Raw genomic sequence first — 20,406 nt, 5'->3', positions numbered from 1 at the left:
ATCGGAGAAGAGTGCGTTCAGACCACAACCTACTTCTAACCTTCGAGGACGCAATGTCTTATTTCTGATTTATGTGTTTCTTCCATATTGATGTAATCAATGTCAAGAAAATAAAAACACCACCCAACTCTATCCCCTCCCTGTAAAGATATTAAGCAAAGAACGACCAAAAATAGCAAGACAAACCAGGTTGAGATACTTTCAACAAAAAAAAAAAACCAAGTTGAGATAAAGTTGTCTAATTTCATGTAACCCAAAACACAAAAAAGAAGAAAGGTCTGTGAATGGGAAATTCTCACAAGAAATGAGATTGAAATATTTTACATTTAAGTTGGTCTAACAAAACTATCTTCATCTATATAATCATCACTGTATTGCTGAATGAGTTCAATCAAGATCAAAATATTCTTCTTAATCTTCCCAACAACTCTAGACATTTTGATTTTCAAGAACTCCATTGCTGTCCAAATCAATCTTGAATTCTCTAACATTGAGCTTTGTTTGTATTCAAGAACCCAAGTATTTGGATCTAATTGTACAGCTGATGCACTCATTTTCCCAAGTACCCATGAACTAGTATTCCCATTTCGAATCGAAAATCCCACCTTCCCATTAGGCCACTGGTTTAAAAAAGAAGAACAAGAAAATGGGTAATCAGGAAAAAATTAGAGTTGTAATTGTGGGAATTTTAAAAGAAAAATCTTAAATTTTAACTTACCTCTGTTATTCTTCCAGATAAAATGGTGAGTGATTGAGAAGAAAATCCAGTGGCAAGTAATCCAGCAGTTTGTAAAGGCCATCCCCAAACACTTACTTCTTCAGCCATTGATGTATAAAGTTTACATCTTGAAACTACCAGTGGGCTTTCCTGCAACAATTTTTTTCTCATATCAAAATAATTAGAATTTGATTTCTTATTTTCCTATTTTATGATTCAATTTGCTTATAAAAATATTAGAATTGGAGAGAAAAATTGAAACTTTGCAGAGAATAATGCTAATACCTTGTTCAATTCCCATAAAGAGTAATTGGAATTGCAGATTGAAACCTTCCCTTTGACAATTTCATCAAGTTTTTTCTGCAGAAACCCTAATCTATCATTCAAATCATGAACAACCCAAGATTGTTTCCCAATATTACTCACGGCTTGAGGCGACAAACTAGGTCGAAAAAGCTCAGAAATCATCCAAGAAAACCCAGAATCAGCAACAAAAATCAAACAAAATCCAACAATTAATCTCCAAATATAAACCCCCATAACCCAAGAATGTTTCCTTTTCTTGTTGGTTGGTTTTTCCAAAGGAATTGATTTTGCTGTGGATTTGAGAGGTGGGGATTCCATAATCTGTTGAATACCCTGTTTGGGTGTTGATAAAATAGATTGATTGAAAGAAATAGGGGTTTTGATGATAGGTTTTGAAGCAGATAACTTTGTTAATGAACTTTTCTGAACACTCATTGACATTAGATCAAGGGTAGCATTGATACTTGCTAAACAGATCTCACAATTACATTTTGTATCTTTTCGACATCCTGGGAAGTAACAGCTATCACGATTTTCAGATCTATCATCCATGGTGGTGGTGCTTGATTTTGATGAAGATGATGATAGTAAGGCTGATGAAGTTTTCATGACTACAGGCAGTTTACCTTTTTCTTCTCTTTCTTGTTTCTTTGGTTAGAGTCTATCTTTCTTGGAGAAACATTTATTCTGAGGAGAGAGAGAGAATCTAGGGTTTTGAATTCAAATAAACCAACGGTCACATAGTAGAATTGGTACAGTGAAATTTTAAATTCTATGGGTGGGAGGCAAGTTGTGAGAGACTTTTTCACATGGTCATGAACCAATACCTAAATAGTTCAATTTGGAGATTACTATGGCTTTGTTTTTTAGGATTTAAGGACAAATTCTTAATTGCGTAATGTGAAATCATGGAGCAAGAATCGAAGAAACGACGTAGTCCAGGATCTGAAGATCCATTTTGACTATTGTAATTTGTATACAATTATAATCTTCATGTCTGAAGATAATCAAAATGAAAAATAATAAAAAGTGTCGTATGTAGTGTGTGACTTGCGTTTCATCTAAGAAAGTGAATGCATCGATTTTGGTTTGTACATAGAATTGTTTCATAACTCATATTTGATATTTCCCTTGTTATTGCTGAAATTTTGTGAATTGTTCTTGGGTTCTGATCATGTGTTAAACAACGAAAATAGGGCTAACAGAATGAGCATATCTACCATCACAGAGTCAAATTTTGAATCTAAGAAAGTTATTGCAATAGACAGTAGACTTGGCTAAGCAACAAGATCCCAGGAAGTTGTAGAAATTTCGATTGAGATTTCCATAGATTTGTAAGTGGAATTGTTGTTTAAGGACATTATGTATGTATCACTAAGTGATTGTGTTATGGTTCAATGAAAGACATTAGATGATTTTCGATTCTATGTTATTTACTCCCAAAATCTTGATGATATACCTAAAATCTTTATTCGCTTCTTCTAATATTTTACAGGATATCAATTTATTCCTGAACGGTTATTTATTAAAGAAAATCCATAGCAGTCATATTCTTACAATATTTCGGAAGGCGCTGCTATAAGCGAACGATTCTAGTAGCACCCAAGTTACTTCCGAAAAGTTGTGTACTGTAACCACCCGAATTCCATAACAAGCACCTGTTGACCTAATGAAAAGGCTATACCATTTCGAACAAAACTGAGCCCAACCAGTTTCACTTCTTTTCCACTCCTAACATCTTCCTCCATTTTTTCCTATAGATCTCAATCTTTCGTGTTCTTTGTTTGAACGGGGGATGTGTTTTAAGTCCAAAATCGCATGATCAATGAGTCTAGAGACCAAAGATAATCTGAAATAGAAAATAAATCCACTCAAAGTAAATTACATGTCTATCCTCTCATTCTCTTTTACTACCTAACCTATCCTAAGTTAAAAAAAAATAACCTAAAATAAAATATACCATAATATTTAGAGATTCATTAAATGATTTCCTTAAAAATAAACTTTCCTTCCGGAAAAATAGTTGCCTTTTTCGTTTAGCAGAATACTTTGTTTTATATTTATATTAGAATTGGTCAAAATCAAACCGAAGAGAGAGAGAGAGAGAGCATCGTCATTTTCTAATATACGAACTAGGTTTTGATTTCATTCATCATCGATGCCAAATTAAACCGAGTGAAAGAGGCAAAAGCATCGAGTGGGAGAGAGAGAGAATCGATTGCTGGTTTCATTCATCATCTACAGTAGTGAAGAGTAAGAAAAAACAAACGTTAAAATAAAATGTTAAAAATGTTGTTGGACTCGATAATATTCTACCAGCATAGAATTTTATTAGAATCGACCTATTGTAACAAATTCATATCAGATGGTAACAGAATCAAGAAAATGCTAGTAAAATACTGAAAATGTAACAAAAACAATTTCACATAATATATTTTAAATAACTAAAAAGTATTTGTTAACCTACTGTAACAAATTCATAAGATACTAGCAAAATATTCTTGCTTTTTAAACTACTATATTCATATTCATTCAACAGATGCTAATAGAATGTAAAAATTGCTATTAGAATCAATAAGATGTTAGCGAAATAGTATTTGCTTTTTAAACTACTTTATCAAATTCATTCAGCAGATGCTAGTAGAATGTAAAATACGCTAGTAGAATCAGTAAGATGCTAGCAAAATAGTTTGCTTTTTAACCTCACAAACGAATTTGTAGATGTCTAATTGGATCGAGGTAGAAATAAAAAGCAAATCACAAATTCATACTTTCTTGAAATTCAAAGAACATAGAGTTACAGAGAGAGAAAATCGTTTTTGGGAGAGAGAAAATCGTTTTTGGGAGAGATCCATTGAATTGGTAAGTTAATTTAGACAAATATCAGTTTTGGAAATAATATATTTTCTTGAACTCAAAGAACATATAGTTACAGAAAGAGAAACTCATTTTTGGGAGAGAGAAACTAATTTTAGGTAAATATCCATTGATTTGGTAGGTTACTTTAGAAAAAGTATTTGTTAACCTACTGTAACAAATTCATAAGATGCTAGGAAAATATTCTTGCTTTTTAAACTACTGTATTCATATTCATTCAACAGATGCTAATAGAATGTAAAAATTGCTATTAGAATCAATAAGATGTTAACGAAATAGTATTTACTTTTTAAACTACTTTATCAAATTCAATTATCAGATGCTAGTAGAATGTAAAATATGCTAGAAGAATCAGTAAGATGCTAGCAAAATATTTTGTTTTTTAACCTCACAAACGAATTTGTAGATGTCTAATTGGATCGAGGTAGAAATAAAAAGCAAATCACAAATTCATACTTTCTTGAAGTTCAAAGAACATAGAGTTACAGAGAGAGAAAATCGTTTTTGGAAGAGAGCATCTCGTTTTAGGTAAATATCCATTGAATTGGTAGGTTAATTTAGACAAATATCAGTTTTGGAAATAATATATTTTCTTGAACTCAAAGAACATATAATTACAGAAAGAGAAACTCATTTTTGGGAGAGAGAAACTAATTTTAGGTAAATATCCATTGATTTGGTAGGTTACTTTAGAAAAATATAAGTTTTGGAAATAAAGATTAACATTAAATGTCCACCATAAATATTCTTTCATAAAATTTATGGAAAGAACAATTGTATTAACTCAACCATCAGAAACCTTTGGTTTACCAATGGTTAAAAAATATCTATGAAAGGGCAAAAATGAGAGAAAGTTAAAGGATTGATGCATGGGGCCCTCCAAATAGTGAATTTTTGGACTTATTTTACATTTTCGATTTATTTTGGTTTTATTTTATTTATTGATTTAGGAGTGGATATATGATTAATTACCCCCCTATTTTTGGACCTTAAACTCAAAAATCCTTGTTTGAACTGGTTTAGTGAGCCAAGACCATGTTATTTCAAGAGGGAGGAGCAAAATGAGTTGAAAACTAACACCATTTGAAGAAGGAAATATTGGTTTAAAAACACGAATTCACTTGAATCATGTGTAAAGCACACTACCGTTTTCCTTCCATATTTCTGAACGATAAATCTAACCTCAGCTCTGATATCACTTGTTCGAAAAAATAACCTAATTAACTTGTTCAGGAATATGAAGATAAAAAACATGAATGTAATAACAGAGACACCAAGATTATTTACCGTGGCAAAAAACCCCTCCAAAATAGAAGGTAAAAAAACCACTTGACCTAGTTCAGAAATCTTCCACTATAATTAAATAATGGGTTACACAATTCTTCTCTAAAGCAATAGGGGATTAACCAACTCTTCAAGATGTGTAAAAACACTCTTAGATAACAACTCTTCACCAAAACTATGGTGGATAAACTGAATAAAGAAACAAAGAGATAGAAATCTCTTACTCCTTAGGATTTGAACAAATCCTAGATTACGAAAGGCTGAAGAAGATAACCACAAACTAAATTGCGTCACAAGATTAATAATCTTCTTTTCTTCAAACCAATATTCTTCTCTTTCAATCTCTCTTGAAAGAACCACTTCAGAAATGTCTCTTTCTCTGACTTCTCTTTGTTTTGGAAGTCTGAATAATCTCTTCCCTTTCATTCCATTTTATAATGATAAATAGGGAGGTTTACCAATAGAAATAAGAATTCTTTTTTAGGCTTGAAATAGAAATTTCTATTTTTTTTTCTGAAATAAGGAATAAGGGAAATCCTATTTCAATTAGGAGTCCTTTAGTTATAAGGAGGGATCCCAACAAACTCCCCCTCCGGACTTATGAAGAGGGACCTACCACCCCCAAAACCTGCAACACTGCTACATAGCTCATGCTTGCCTTTGGGTAATGATTTTGTCATCATATCCGAACCATTGTCGTCAGTATGAATTTTCTCGATCTTCAACAACTTTTCTTCAAGAACATCTTGGATCCACTGGTATCTCACATTTATATGCTTAGATTTAGAATGGAAACTAGAATTTTTACTGAGGTGGATGACACTTTGACTGTAGCAATGAATAACATAATTATCCTGTTTCATACCAAGTTCTTGTAACAACCTCTTCATCCATAACATCTCATTGCAACATTCTGTAATGGCAATATATAGTACATAGGGCTACACACTTTTGTAATTTAGATTGCAATGACACTGCTCCCCCTGGAAACGTAAATAGGTAACCTGATGTGGACTTTTTGGAGTCTACATCTCCTGCCATGTCTGCATCTGTGTAACCGACTAATACTGGCTTATCATTATCAAAACATATACGAGCCTTAGACGTACCTCTAAGATACTTTAGAATCCACTTCACTGCTAACCAATGCTCTTTGCCTGGATTAGCAAGAAATCTGCTTACTACTCCAACTGCAAATGCAATATCCAATCTTGTACAAACCATTGCATACATCAAGCTTCCTACAACTGAAGCATAAGAAATTTTCTTCATTTCTTCTTTCTCACTTCTAGTTGATGGACACTGATCACGAGTCAACTTGAAGTAACTGGCTAATGGACAACTCACTGGTTTTGTCTTGTCCATATGAAACCTCTCTAGAACCTTCTCAATGTATCTTTCTTGTGATAGCCAAAGTTTTCCAGCTTTCCTATCACGAGAGACATGCATGGCAAGAATTTGTTTTGGTGGACCCAAGTCTTTCATATTGAAATACTTGTTTAGTTCTTTCTTTATAATTTTGTTAGTATTCTGACCAACAATTAACATATCATCAACATAAAGAAGAAGTATAATCAAATCTCCATCAGGAAATTTATGGACGTAAACACAATGATCTGAAGCCGTCTTGTGATACCCTTGATCCTTCATTAAGAATTTCAACTTTTTGTACCACTGTCTTGGTGCTTCTTTAAGCCCATATAAACTCTTCTCTAACTTACAGACCAAGTGTTCCTTACCTTTAACTTCAAACCCTGTTGGTTGTCCCATATACACATATTCCTCCAAGTCACCATGAATTAAAATAGTCTTGACATCTAGTTGCTCAATTTCTAGGTTCATACTTGCTGCCAATCCCAATACTAACCGTATAGAGGACATCTTCACTACCGGGGAGAAAATCTCATCAAAATTAAAACCCTTCTTCTGCTCAAATCCTTTCACCACTAGGCGTGCCTTGTACCGTGGTTGTGAATTTCTTTCTTCGGTCTTGATTTTGAACACCCACTTATTTTTAAGATTTTTCTTATTCTTAGGCTTTTAAACCAACTTAAAAGTCTTGTTCTTATGCAAGGATTCAATCTCATCTTGCATAGCTTTCAAGCACTCCTTTTTGTGTACATATCTAGGGCTTCTTCATAGCACTGTGATTCTCCACCATCTGTAACCATCACATATTCGTGTGGAGAATACTTCGTAGATTGTGCTTTCTCTCTAGTCGATCTTCTGAATTCAACTGGGGTTCATGTTGAACTTTCATTCCCTGCTTAACATCATCACCCATAGGAACATTTTCATGAGCATCATCTTCATGATTTTGTTCATCACCTGTTATCATGCATAACTTTAAAAGAGATAGGTGGATCTATATCAATGAGATCAGCACTATGATTCTAATGCTCCTCAATTTTCCCGAAGTCCTCAATAATTTGATCTTCAAGAAAGACCACATCTCTACTTCTAATAATCTTCTTATCGACGGAATCCCATAATCTGTATCCGAATTTCTCATCTGCATACCCTGAAAAGATGCATTGGTTGGCTTTATCATCAAACTTTGTTCTTTGATCTTTAGGTATATGCACAAAACCCTTGCAACAAAACATCCTTAGGTGTTCATAACTGACTTCTTCCCCGACCCGCACTCTCTCAGTTACATCTCCATCTAACGGTGCTGAAGGTGATAAATTGATCAGATAACATGCAGTACGCATTGCCTCACCCCAGAAACTTTTAGGCAGCTTAGCTTCTGAGAGCATACATCTAACCCTCTCCACAATAGTGCGATTCATGCACTCTGCAACACCATTTTGTTGTGGAATTTCGGGAATTGTCTGTTCATGTCGAATACCATGGGTTTTGCAATACTCTTCAAACGACCCGATGTATTCTCCGCCATTGTCAGTACGAATGCACTTTAATGATTTTCCTGTTTCTTGTTCTACTGTGTTGTGGAAATTCTTGATCTTTAAGTAAGGCTTAGCTCAAGAGGTAAGGCTCCTCACACACTTAGTAAAACACCCCTGCCCATTCCACAACCAATGTGGGATTAACCTAACACTCGGATCGAACCAACCCCAAAAACTCTCAAGCATAGAGAAAGATAAAAATTAAAACATGAGAGGTAAAAGAGATAAGTTAAAGGGAGAAAAAAAAATTTAGAGAGAGAGTGTCAGATGAAAGAGAAGTAAAAAAGAGAAAATTGAATGAGAGAGAAAAGCGAGTGAAAAGTGAGTGAGGGATTGAGAGAGAAGCGAAAGAAAAGAGAAACACGAAAGGGAGAGAGAGAAGTGAAAGAGAAAATGAAAGTGAAGAAAATCCATCATCAAATCCGCCCGAGAGAGTGCGGGTCGAATAAATGATTGTATTTCATCATCTTCTTCTTCATGTGGGCAGCGGCAGGTGACGGTCGGCCCTCTCAGACGAAAAAAAAGTAGTAGGAAGGACATGAGTGAATACTTCTTGAGGGGGGGGGGGTGGTTATTTTGGAATGATCCAATGGTTGGTATTCTATCAGGAGATAAAAATTAGAGTAGTACATTATGTTAGATAATGCTTAATCTACACAGAAGAATTATGATGGAAGCTCATAATGGTGGTTTAGTACTCACCAAGTGGAGGGTGCCACTGACTCTTTTCTCACTTGTATTTTATGCTAAAGTGAAGATCTTTTCTTGATTCTCAAGGGTTTTGAAAATCAAAATGGGCCATCAAACATTCCTAAGCAAAATCTCAATCAAATCAACTTAATTTCCGATCAATCCCAAGTGGTTCTTTTGCCTAGTGTTTTATCATAGTCTTACTCATAAGCTAATTTAACATTACCTAGCTAGAGCATGTATCTTCAATAATTAAATGTTAATTGGTACTCTAAAGTTAATATAGTAGATTGGGTCATTGGGGCACTAATGTTTTAAGTAATATTCAAAATAAAATTTCAAGTAATCATAGTGATTTTCTTTTCGGAATAATTTAATATTTCATTTTGGTCAGAAATTGAAAGGTGTGCATTGCATATATTCTTACATTTGGATACGATCACCTTCGAGAATTCTGATATCAGGTAACCATATTACATAGTAAATAGATGTTTTGGCGAGTTTTGCCACACTATATTATTGGCCATGTAGTGAATTCGGGAAGCCACTACAGAAGAGTAGAGGGGATACCTCTATATAGAAAATCATGTACTAATTGAAACTGCCTTCTTTCAACAAAAAAAAAAATAAAAAAATTTAAACTGCCTTAGGTAGCCCTTGCCTAAATTAAGGACAATTTAGTTGACTTCCATCCTGGTAGACAATTGGTCAAGGATTTATTCTTTCATTTACTTGGGTACTTGTTCATAAATTTCAAGCAACCAAGAAAGTTAAATCTAATAAAAGTAAGAGGATACCTCTTGATATCAAGAATGAGAAAGAAAGAAAGAAAACACAAGTCCATCATAAAGGACTAAAATTTAATGAGTTGAAACACAAATTATAACCTCACCTCTATTAAGACATGGATCATCTATACAAAATAAGGGAAGGAAGTAACCATCCATGACATTAAAGGGTTGTTGAAAATTATTTCAAATCAAGAAAAGAAAAACTAGTAAAAAGTTATTAGATCCAAATTATATCATTAATAACTAGCTAGTAAAGTGGGAAAGATGATCCATCTCTGCTTACTTGAGAAGTACTACTTGCAGATCTCATATACTTCTTTGAAGTAGTAGTAGTAGTAGTAGTAGGAGTAGTATTAGGAGAAGAAGATGTTGATAATTCCCCTGACCTTCTTCTAATAAGCATCTGTCTCATCCCATCCGATACTCGAATTGCAGGATTCGACTTGAATTTTCGACAAAATGACATATGAGCTTTCATAGCATCATCCATTAGGATACAAGAAGATTGTTGTTTCTTCTTTCCTCCAGATGATGATGATGATGATGATCTAATGACTTCATCTCTAACAGCTTCAGCACATAAACCACATAACCATTTACCTTCAAATTTCCCTTTCACTTCATTTATATAGTCTTGGGTACAATCTTCTTTCAACCCACAACACTCACACTTTGCTGATTCAATTTCCATTCTTTCTCTCTCCCACTCTCTCTGTCAGAGGGTATTTAAAGCTCAAAGCCAAGTAGTGTGGATAGATCTGTGAAACAAAGTGATTATTGGAAAGGTGGGAGGGTATTTTTTTTTCTATTTCTTGAATTGATTATAGTCACAGTTGAGGGAATTAAGTTTTTTCTTTTATTGTTTCCTCACATGGGTTAGATGGATTTGTGATGTTATTCTCTAATACAAATAGTATTTGGTGTTGTTTGATAGCTAATATGTAGAAAGAGAGAGACCTATAGATGGATATATGCCATTATTTCCTCCATGTTCTCAACAAAGTGGTTGGTTGGTTGGTTTAAGGGGGGAGGAAGGGAGAGGTTAGGGTTGGTCCCACAGGATTTTCATTTCTTTATGAATTCAATGGAAAACAAAACTAGATTATTTGGTGGGGTTTTGAGGAAGATTTTTGTATATCACTTGTATTCTTCAAACTTGTGTATCAAACTGAAAAGATAGGTTTGTAGATTTACAGTTACTTTCAGTTAGTTTGCTTTAAATGGTTGGATCCTAAAATGATCTTGCTTGCTATTGGCTTCACTTCTAGCACTAGTCCTTACCTATCTTTTTCTACTTTATTTCTTCAACCCCACTAGATTGTTTGATTGAATTGAGGGTAATAATTATAAATTGGGTTTTTAGAGTATATTTGGTCATCTTGTTCTTTTTAAATTTGTTTTTAATTTTAGTGTTCTTAATGTATTTTGACTATATATCCAATGTGAAGAGAATTCAATGATTTAGCACATGGGAGTTGTTTGATTTTTAGATATAAAATTGAAGGAAAACTTGATAGTGATTATATGTCCAATACCACAAACCCCATTAAATGTGTAACACCGTCAGATCAATATTACACAAGCTTTAATAGAGTTGTTATACATCGTTACATGAAGGTTCACATCTTACAGCGACTGACACAGTCTGTTCTCAAAATTTAATGTACAGATTTTGTATTGACAAGTCTTTCACATGGGGCACTACCTCGGCATGCCACGTTTCAACAAAGGACTCTCATCTATCGCATTGAATTCTCCATCACAATTAATATAACTCTACTCGATGGAATTATGATTTTTTATTTGGGGGTGGTCAAGTCATGAAGTATCAATTAAATTCAGTGGCGACTTTACCATATGTCAGAGTAACAAAGGAAAAAATAATTTCGGACCTTAATATGCATTTTCTATGCTCTGTAATTTATTTCGATGTACACGAAGGCCAATTAAATAGTTTTATCTTAAATTTTCCGTCAATCTTACGTTGAAACTGCAATACGTTTTCGAGGGCTTGCTATGACTGTGAAATACATAACTTAGTCGCATGGCGAATAAGTCCCAAGGATACAAAATTGTGGGCAGACCAGGATTGGTCCTGCCGAAATGATGATACCTGAATTTTCACCATACGTTCTACTTCATCGCATCTAAATAATACAAAGGAGAAAAACATAGTATGAAGGGAATTTGTCAATTACTCTTGTCCTATTATCCACGTAAACGATACAGTAAAGTAGGCGAGCAATGGCTGATTTCGCCTATGCACAGTTAGGTCTCTGCCTACACTTGTTTGGCCCTATTGTTGGTTGAAGTTTTGTAGGACTACAGGTAGTCCTTGTGAGACCCATTCTCACATACGGGTATGAAGATATTTTTGCAGGAAATACCCTATGAAGCTGTCTAAGCAGTCATTAATAATGGTGATTTATTCATGAGGTTATCATGGGCCTAGGCCTTAGGGTAGTTATCAAGTGTTTAATCTAATGCTGACTACACATATCAATCAACATATATAACAAGTGTGGCGGAAAAAAGGTGTTACCAAGACAAGATGTTTCATGACCTAGCAAGATCATGATGACTTGAAAAAACCAAATATTGTCTATTTGAATATTCTCTATTATGAGGTTCAAATTGAGTGTAAAACAAGTGTAGAGTAAAGAAAATATCTAAAACTAAACATGAAAACAGAAGGGGAACTTGATTTACTCGTATATTTCTGCATGAATACAATATAGAGTGTTAACATTAAAGCACAAACTTTCAGATGTTCAGTAAAATAGGAGTTCATGAATTATCTAAATAATGTTTACATCCGATAAGGGTATCAATGTTGCGAAGTCAACCGTCCTCTGCAAAAAAAAAAAAAATTGTTCGGAGGACTCATAGTTCTTGAAATGGGTTCGCAACTCGAGTAGCAGTTTGTGTTATAAAAAGAAATCAAATCCAAATGCTACCAAAGGCTTCTTCTTTTGCTCTTTTCTTGCTGAGTTCCGCAGTCCATCCTCCTGCCCTTCCGCCTCTCTCTGCTCTGAGCTTCATCATTTCCTCACCATCAATATTCATATCAAAACCCATACCTAATGGAATTGGTTGTGGTGCTGCTCCTGTTGGTCTTGGTTGTCCAATTACACCCCCAGCTACTGCTGGCACATACTGCCCTTGTCCACCAACTCCTTGAAAATTCTGGTTCATAGCCTATTACCAAATTCCATTCGTTAATGAACTAATAAATATATATTACATAATAACGGTTGGAAACATACATGTAGAAATATGTAATAATTTGATTTGGATAAGAAACAGGATTCGGATTCTAATTTTGAAAGACTTGAACCATGTAAGCAGATTGACGCAGAACTTTTTCTGATGATGCTATCGAGTTTTGACCTTGAGACATATTAAGAAGTACGGGATTTCTAGAATAATTACTAAAAAATGAGTATTATAGGTGAAGTATTCTTGTAGCACATAAAGTTATCTGTGGTGCAATCACTAAGACGGAGAGCCAATTTTAAGTACAAAAAAGAACTAGAAAAGAACAAGGATGGAACTTGGACAACTTTATCAGGATTCGGGTATATAATTTAAGCACATAGACAAGAAACAAGTCGTGAGTATCAGCAAAATGATCTAAAGATTATCCTTAATAGAATTTTATGTTACGTAGAAATGAGAGCTATGATAAGACTGTAAAATAAATCCATGAGAAGGAGCGTAGTTTGGACTCAAAGAATAATATATTATCTTACCGCATCAGTTACTTCAGCCTGAGGGACAACTCCCTTACTTGCTGCTAGAGCTGCTGCTAGTTCTTCTGCCTAAACATGACATCTGATATCTGAGTATTCAGAATAAAGACCAGTTTCACAACTTCTTAAAAACACTAATAATTTGATAATATCACTATGTTGTCAAATGCGGAGCCAAGCCTCTAAAAAGCTTTACTTCTATTGAGCTCGTTTTTCTGAAATACCGCCAAGAATGACGATGCGAAACATATATTACAGTAAAAGTTTAAGAAAGTGAGATGTAATTTGACACATTCATATGGTGTTTGTATTTTTACTAATCCGAGATATGAAACTGTGTAGTTTTGGTAAAATTAGTTGTTTTGTGAGCTTTTACCTCTGTAATCGACTGATAGAGTTAGATACTAGAAGTAGTTTCCTTCTGCAATGCCATGTGTTTTCAGCTAAAAAATAAGTGTGAATTTCAGAAGAAAAATTGTTTTAAGGTCTTATTTTACTAGAGAGAAAAACTCTTATGACACTAAGTAATACGTAAATATGATTCAGATTCGAACTTAGATCAGCTGAAAAACAAACCACACCCTAAGTCAGAAGAACAGCTTCATGGGTAATTGTATATAGTGTATAACACCTAACGGCTGCTTGACATCTGTGATCTGTAGTTTCAAACTTTCAATCACCCGTAAAGTGAGTGGACGTAAAAGTACTCATTGGCCTAAGGCAAAAGTAGCATAAATTTTGAATCGCAAGATGCTAACAATAGAGACAACAGAAATTACCATAACGACGGATAAAACCAATGACGTGACACCTAAGATGACCCTCGAAAAGAATTACTTGACAGGTAACATTGATTCTTTAACATACCTTACGAGCTTGAGCATTGACTATTTGTTCAGCGTTTTCTTTCTGGTACATAGAAATTTTTGCTTCAATAGCAGCTACATCGTTACCCTCAATCAAGTTGAATGCTGTACATAGTGACCCATATGTCAAAACTTAGAGCTGTTTGGTTTTCACATTCCAAAATGATGAAGCTTAAAGACTTACTCATGTCCTCCACCTCTTCCAAATAATCGTTGTATTCTCTTAGGGAAGGAAAATCCTCTTCTCTCTTATTGAATCTATAATGTGCAAAGATCAATAATTATAAACTCTACAAATATTAATGACTATCCTATTACATGATTATATCTTTATATGCCCTAAGCTAATATAGTCAGAAAAGTACTACAAGCCAATAAGCCATCGAATGATCATATCATGCTTACCAAGATAATGTCATTATTAATACACGAACGAAAAAAAGGTTATTATGATTGTCTTTAAATCACAATGTCTGATTGTTGCCAAACCATAAATGAGCCATAGATCTTTAAATACCATATACGATGATTCACAACATATGCCGAGACATGGGTCCTTGTTTCTGATGCTCGGGCAAAATGACTTCGTCACTTCGATGACAAGTACAATGTAAATTTTGGTCTTTCGGACGATTTCACACATTTCAGTATATCCTGAGCATTCGGGGTTTTGTTAATGTCTCTTATCTTAGGTTTATCTTAGTATCAAATAGCTAAGTCATCATTCAATGGGTGCTAGTGTGTGTGTGTGTTTGTGTGCGCGCGAGCGTGTTTGTGTGCGCGCGAGCGTGTGTGTGTGTGAGAGAGAGAAAGAGAGAGAGAGGTTACATGTTCCCAATTCGCTTCCGAATAGCAATCTCCTTGGCATATGAATTAGTCCCGGATACCACCACCATTGCTTCCTCCGTGTAGATCACAGTGGACGGAGTTAGAATGGTAATATTGAATTAAAACACCATCAAGGTCGTTTTATCGGCTTTATATAGCTGTCAGGTACCTGCAGCTCATGCCATTGACCCTCAGGATTCCATGAAAATTTCAGAATAACTAACTCATCTATATAAAAAAAAATCTTTAACATACAGGTTACATTTGTTAGAGATATCAGATCCAACAAATTAGGAATCAGTTAAACTAGTCCAACGATTGTTATTTTTGAATTTTGAATTATTGTTTTGTTTATGTAATCTATACAATTGACTAAGTCTTGTAACTACCAAAAGTTTAATCAATATAAATCACTCTGAATCCCTCAAGAAAGGATACAGAGAATCAAACTTTTACATGGTATCACGAGCTTAGGTTTTTCTTCTTGACTTCGAACTCTCTTTCTCGTCACTGACTTCAATGGCTTCAGTATCTAACTCCTCCTCCTCCTCCACCTCCACCTCCACCTCCACCACAACACCCTACCACTACCCTAGCCTCACAAATCTAGTTCCATTAGTTTCAATAAAGCTTGATAATACTAATTTCCTTACTTGGAAAAAGCAGGTTGTACCCATCATGAAATCTCAGGATTTGTTTAGCTATGTTGAACCATCTTCTACTCCACTCCCTCTTTGATTCGTAATCCAGAAACTGATCTCGACGTCCCTAATCCGGCCTTTCTACAGTGGACTAGGATAGATCAAACTTTGATAAGTTGGCTTCACACCACCCTCTCTCCATCGATCTTATGCCAGACTCCAGACTTCCAAACTTCTAAAGACTTGTTTACCTACTTACAAGATACTTTTAGTGCTCAGAATACTGCTAGGAAATCCCAACTCATACTCCAGCTTCAAACCATTCAGAAGAACAACTTATCAATGGCTGAATATATTGGTAAGATACAAGAAATTTCCGATGCCATTTCTGCGTCTCATGCTCCTGTTCCGGATATAGAGCTAGTTTTACATACCCTTAGAGGTCTAGGTAATGAGTATTCAGCTTTTGTTACTGCCATAGAGACTAGAGAAAATCTTCCCTCCTTTAGTCAATTACAACCCTTCCTCTATACACAAGAAATGAAAATCAACCAACAACAATCCCTCTCCAATGCATCTGTTTCTGCTGCCTTAGTGGCAAAATCAACTCAACCCATTCAATCTAAGTACTCAAACCAAAAACCTCAATCTCGTCAACCTTATGTGCCGAGAAGTGGATACCGAGGAGGACGTACTGACTCAAGAGGCCGAGGAAGAGGTCGTCCAATCTATCAAAACCAGTCAGGTACATATCATAATCGCTCTTCACCGAACCAGAACTCCATTCTTGGCAGCCCAAATCAGCAAGTTATTTGTCAAATCTGTGGGCGTCCAGGGCACACAGCCTACTATTGCTATCATCGAGATGATCATTCTTACCAACCAAATGATGTCCCTCAATCTTTCGCTGCGTACCAACCAAGTGAGATCTCGGCTGATCCAAATTACTATGCCGACTCGGGAGCCTCTAACCACATGACAAACGATGCTTCGAATATGATTAACCGAGGTCCATATCATGGCCGTGATCAAGTCTCAATTGGTAATGGTACCCTTCTTCCAGTGACAAACATTGGTGATGTAAAACTTGGTTCTCCCTCTTCATCAATTATGTTAAAGAATGTGTTTCATGTGCCTACTATATCCAAAAATTTATTGTCGGTTTCTCAACTAACCTAAGGTTATTACTTCTTTGCTTGCATCTAACCACAATATTTCCACTGCTTTTCTCTCGACTGTTCCACCTTTGCCAATGGAACCAAGCTGTTTTACAGAGGCCAACAAACATCCTAAGTGGTTGGCAGCAATGAGAGATGAGTTTAATGCTCTCTTGAGAAACAAGACATGGTCTTTAGTTCCTATGAAGAATGGAATGAATTTGATCGGCAACAAATGGGTATATAGAGTTAAAACAAAGAGTGATGGGAGTGTAGATCGTTTTAAAGCACGTTTAGTGGCAAAAGGTTATTCTCAGAAACATGGACTGGATTATGACGAAACCTTCTCTCCGGTTGTCAAACCAGTCACAATCCGCATCATTTTGAGTATTGCAATTTCATCAGGTTGGCAAATTAAACAACTAGACGTCAAAAATGCGTTCTTGCATGGTTTTCTTGATACCGAAGTTTATATGCAGCAACCAGTTGGTTTTGTGGATAAAATTTTTCCGACTCATGTTTATCGTTTACATAAAGCAATTTATGGGCTTAAATAAGCTCCTCGTGCTTGGTTTACTCGATTTACATCATATCTCCAAGAATTGGGTTTCTATTCATCTATCAAACTCCTACTTCGATCAAGATCTTGCTATTGTATGTGGACGATATACTTATTACCGGCTCAGATTCCAACATTTTATCTTCGATAATCTCAAGGTTGAATCTGGAGTTCTCAATGACGAATTTGGGCGATGTACACAATTTTCTTGGTATGGAATTGAAGAGGACAGAATCTGGTCTTTTTATTACTCAATCAAGGTACACCTTGGACTTGATAAATAAAAGTGATTTATCGTTATCCAAACCAGTATCGACACCGAGTTCATGCGGAAAGAAAATGTCCCAAAATGATGGAGAACCATTTACCGATGTTACACTCTATTGGTCCCTTGTTGGAGCATTGCAATATTTGTCTAACACGGCCTGATATCACCTATTCGGTAAATCAGGTTTGCCAATTTATGCAATCTCCGACCAATATACATTTTAGTGCAGTCAAACGAATCTTACGGTACTTGAAAGGAACTCTTGGAAGAGGCTTATTTTATTCCTCAAACTCTGGTTTTCAGTTGAATGGTTTGGAAAGTCATATTAATGGTTATTCAGATGCTGATTGGGCCGGCGACCCGGACACTAGAAGATCTGTGTCGAGCAGTTGTGTTTTCTTAGGAAATCATATAATTTCATGGACTTCTAAAAAGCAGCCAACAGTTTCAAGAAGTAGCACTGAGGCCGAGTATCGGGCAATGGCATTTGCTACTGCAGAAATTGTATGGATTCAACATTTACTTAAAGATGTTGGAGTTTTTCTAAAATTTCCGCCGACGATTTACTGTGACAACATTAGTGCCACATACATGGCTCATAATCCAATACTTCACTCTCGCACGAAACACATTGATCTAGATTATCATTTTGTACGAGAGCGAGTAAATCGGGGGTCTTTACGTATTGAATTTGTTTCAACTAAAGACCAAATTGCGGATATTTTCACCAAGGGATTAGTTAAGGCACGACACAAATTCCTATGCTCCAAGCTTTCACTTAAAGATCTGGTCGTTTAGCTTGAGGGGGGCTGTTAGAGATATCAGATCCAACAAATTAGGAATCAGTTAAACTAGTCCAACGATTGTTATTTTTGAATTTTGAATTATTGTTTTGTTTATGTAATCTATACAATTGACTAAGTCTTGTAACTACCAAAAGTTTAATCAATATAAATCACTCTGAATCCCTCAAGAAAGGATACAGAGAATCAAACTTTTACAACATTAACATGTATAATGGGTAGAAGGGGGATTTTAAGCAATCAACTCATTCACTAATATTATCACATAAACCATCACAATATTTGAAATTCTCACACCAATACTCATCTAAAACCCTTCTAAGCCTTAAAAAATGACTCAAATTTTTGGTGAACCACAACCACATCGCTGGGACATTTTCACAAACAAGTAATGAGCAGAGACAAACCAGTACAGAAACAAGCAAAAGAAAACACAAACCTAGATATTTTTCAACAAGATTCAATACCCATTAATCCAATTACTGGGTTTGTTAAATACAATCAATTCCCACAAACTGAAGCTATAGAGATGAATCATGAATGAAACAAATAACAGTTCAATCAATGATAAATAGTAGAAGTAAATCTGTGAACAAAGCTTACCATAAACTCCCAAGCTAAGTTAACAATTATTATCGACTAAGAAAAATGAAAAATACCTAGGAGTATATTGGAAGGTGGGATGGGGACATGGAAGAAGGGGCAGTTTTCGTTCTCCTTTTCTCTTCTTCCAACTCTTTCCCCTCTACTTTTTCTTTCTTAGGAAGTAAATTTGGAGAGCACCAATAAAAGGCATTTATTTCTTTGTGACTACTAGCAGACTAGATTTTTGGAGCGCCAATAAAATTTTAGAAAATGGATTTATATTTTTTTTTTGAGAAATCGACTATGGTCTGCGTTAGTCGTTACAAGGCATTGATACATCATGAAGATGAGATAAACACGATAACTGCCTAGGTTAAACCAATAATGAAAGAGGCCTAAAATCCAATAACATGAAGAAGACCTAAATCCCGACAAACTTATTACATTATTTATACCTTTAATAACCCAAATTTAATAACCATGGATTTCACCATCGAACCTGGAACCTTTAGAATTTTTAGAATTTATGTCAACACTATCAACAAAAATGGATTTATATTGTGACTAGGTTATTTTGCGTTCTTTTGGTTACAAAAACACCTTTGTCTCTCAAGAAATTCTACAATTTCTTTCTTCTTCTTTGACGAATTCTTTTTTTTTCTTCGGATTCGTACTCTCCGTCTGGTTCTTCTTATACTTCAAACTAAGTTTGTGTTCCGAAAACCGATTTTGCATTATGCAAAAAGAAGTTTGCAAGATCAACATGTCATATTGAGTTTGCATTTCGCAAATTGAGTTTCTGAGTTATTTGCAAACCCGATTTGCAGAAATTGACAGTCCAATTTGTTATATACACTAAATCAAAGATAATTTTTGTTCATGTCAAAGAAGATGTGATATCTAACAAAAATGGTGAGTGTATTTTACATTTCTCAAAAAAGAATCGAGGGTTGGTTATCGAGTTTACTACACTGAAAGCCTATTAGGTCTCTTGTCGAAACCCACCTTTGGTGTGGAGGCACGTGCCCCCAACTAGGACCGCCCCTACCGGCGAAATAGAGGTCAGCTTCATCTGGTAGAGCTAGACACTACTTAATCTAGATTTGTACTCCAAATATAGGTAAAGCTCGTCCTAAAAACTAGATGAAGGAAGAGGCCTTCGTTCTCCTCTTGATCCTTCGTCAGAACTTAAAGAGAAAAGACATAGAGGAATGGAGAAAGAGAGAGAAGAATGGAGAGATATATATATGTATGTATATATATATATATATATAGAGAGAATGGGAGAGAGGAGAGAGAAAATGATTAGAAGAGAAAGAACTTCAACGTGAATCGCCATCCAACGACTCTATGCCGATGATATCAAAAGAAG

The 20,406-nt window shown here is 35.2% G+C and overlaps 4 protein-coding genes across 4 annotated transcripts; 1 reads left to right on the top strand and 3 right to left on the bottom strand.

The window, feature by feature from the left end:
- Positions 1-223: 223 nt before the first annotated feature.
- On the bottom strand, positions 224-2,597 carry LOC147559171 (C-8 sterol isomerase). Its single transcript, XM_086660997.1, has 3 exons — positions 1,004-2,597; positions 719-868; positions 224-620 (listed from the first exon to the last, which is right to left on the bottom strand). The coding sequence occupies exons 1-3, from the start codon at positions 1,631-1,633 to the stop codon at positions 327-329; spliced, it is 1,074 nt and encodes a 357-aa protein (XP_086517123.1). The 5' UTR covers positions 1,634-2,597; the 3' UTR covers positions 224-326.
- A 6,868-nt stretch (positions 2,598-9,465) lies between these two features.
- LOC147559170 (uncharacterized) lies at positions 9,466-10,529 on the bottom strand. Its single transcript, XM_086657754.1, has one exon. The coding sequence runs from the start codon at positions 10,264-10,266 to the stop codon at positions 9,823-9,825; it is 444 nt and encodes a 147-aa protein (XP_086513880.1). The 5' UTR covers positions 10,267-10,529; the 3' UTR covers positions 9,466-9,822.
- Positions 10,530-12,265: 1,736 nt separating this feature from the next.
- On the bottom strand, positions 12,266-19,290 carry LOC147559168 (cyclin-dependent kinase-activating kinase assembly factor-related / CDK-activating kinase assembly factor-like protein). The gene is made up of 6 exons (XM_086660996.1): positions 19,109-19,290; positions 15,022-15,190; positions 14,378-14,451; positions 14,195-14,298; positions 13,328-13,396; positions 12,266-12,773 (listed from the first exon to the last, which is right to left on the bottom strand). Exons 2-6 carry the CDS (start codon positions 15,087-15,089, stop codon positions 12,516-12,518), a joined length of 573 nt encoding a protein of 190 aa, XP_086517122.1. The 5' UTR covers positions 15,090-15,190; positions 19,109-19,290; the 3' UTR covers positions 12,266-12,515.
- On the top strand, positions 16,005-16,841 carry LOC147559169 (uncharacterized). Its single transcript, XM_086659151.1, has one exon. It carries the CDS (start codon positions 16,005-16,007, stop codon positions 16,839-16,841), a length of 837 nt encoding a protein of 278 aa, XP_086515277.1.
- Positions 19,291-20,406: the final 1,116 nt, after the last annotated feature.

The sequence above is a fragment of the Eschscholzia californica genome, unplaced genomic scaffold (assembly GCF_041429995.1).
Source record: "Eschscholzia californica isolate CP2 unplaced genomic scaffold, dmEscCali1.0.p SCAF_2, whole genome shotgun sequence".
In the NCBI taxonomy this organism is placed as follows: Eukaryota; Viridiplantae; Streptophyta; class Magnoliopsida; order Ranunculales; family Papaveraceae; genus Eschscholzia; species Eschscholzia californica.
The sequence above is the reverse complement of the archived record's forward strand: the minus strand, read 5'-3'. Positions and strand labels throughout refer to the sequence as shown.

Excerpts from the sequence above, each read along its gene's own strand:
- LOC147559171 (XM_086660997.1), bottom strand. The coding sequence starts at position 1,633 with ATGAAAACTTCATCAGCCTTACTATCATCATCTTCATCAAAATCAAGC. Across the intron at positions 869-1,003 it reads CTTTATGGGAATTGAACAAG|GAAAGCCCACTGGTAGTTTC; the intron begins GTATTAGCATTA and ends AAATTGTTGCAG. Across the intron at positions 621-718 it reads TATCTGGAAGAATAACAGAG|TGGCCTAATGGGAAGGTGGG; the intron begins GTAAGTTAAAAT and ends TTTTTAAACCAG.
- LOC147559170 (XM_086657754.1), bottom strand. The coding sequence starts at position 10,266 with ATGGAAATTGAATCAGCAAAGTGTGAGTGTTGTGGGTTGAAAGAAGAT.
- LOC147559168 (XM_086660996.1), bottom strand. The coding sequence starts at position 15,089 with ATGGTGGTGGTATCCGGGACTAATTCATATGCCAAGGAGATTGCTATT. Across the intron at positions 13,397-14,194 it reads TCAATGCTCAAGCTCGTAAG|GCAGAAGAACTAGCAGCAGC; the intron begins GTATGTTAAAGA and ends TGTCATGTTTAG. Across the intron at positions 12,774-13,327 it reads AGGCTGAAGTAACTGATGCG|GCTATGAACCAGAATTTTCA; the intron begins GTAAGATAATAT and ends ATTTGGTAATAG.
- LOC147559169 (XM_086659151.1), top strand. The coding sequence starts at position 16,005 with ATGGCTGAATATATTGGTAAGATACAAGAAATTTCCGATGCCATTTCT.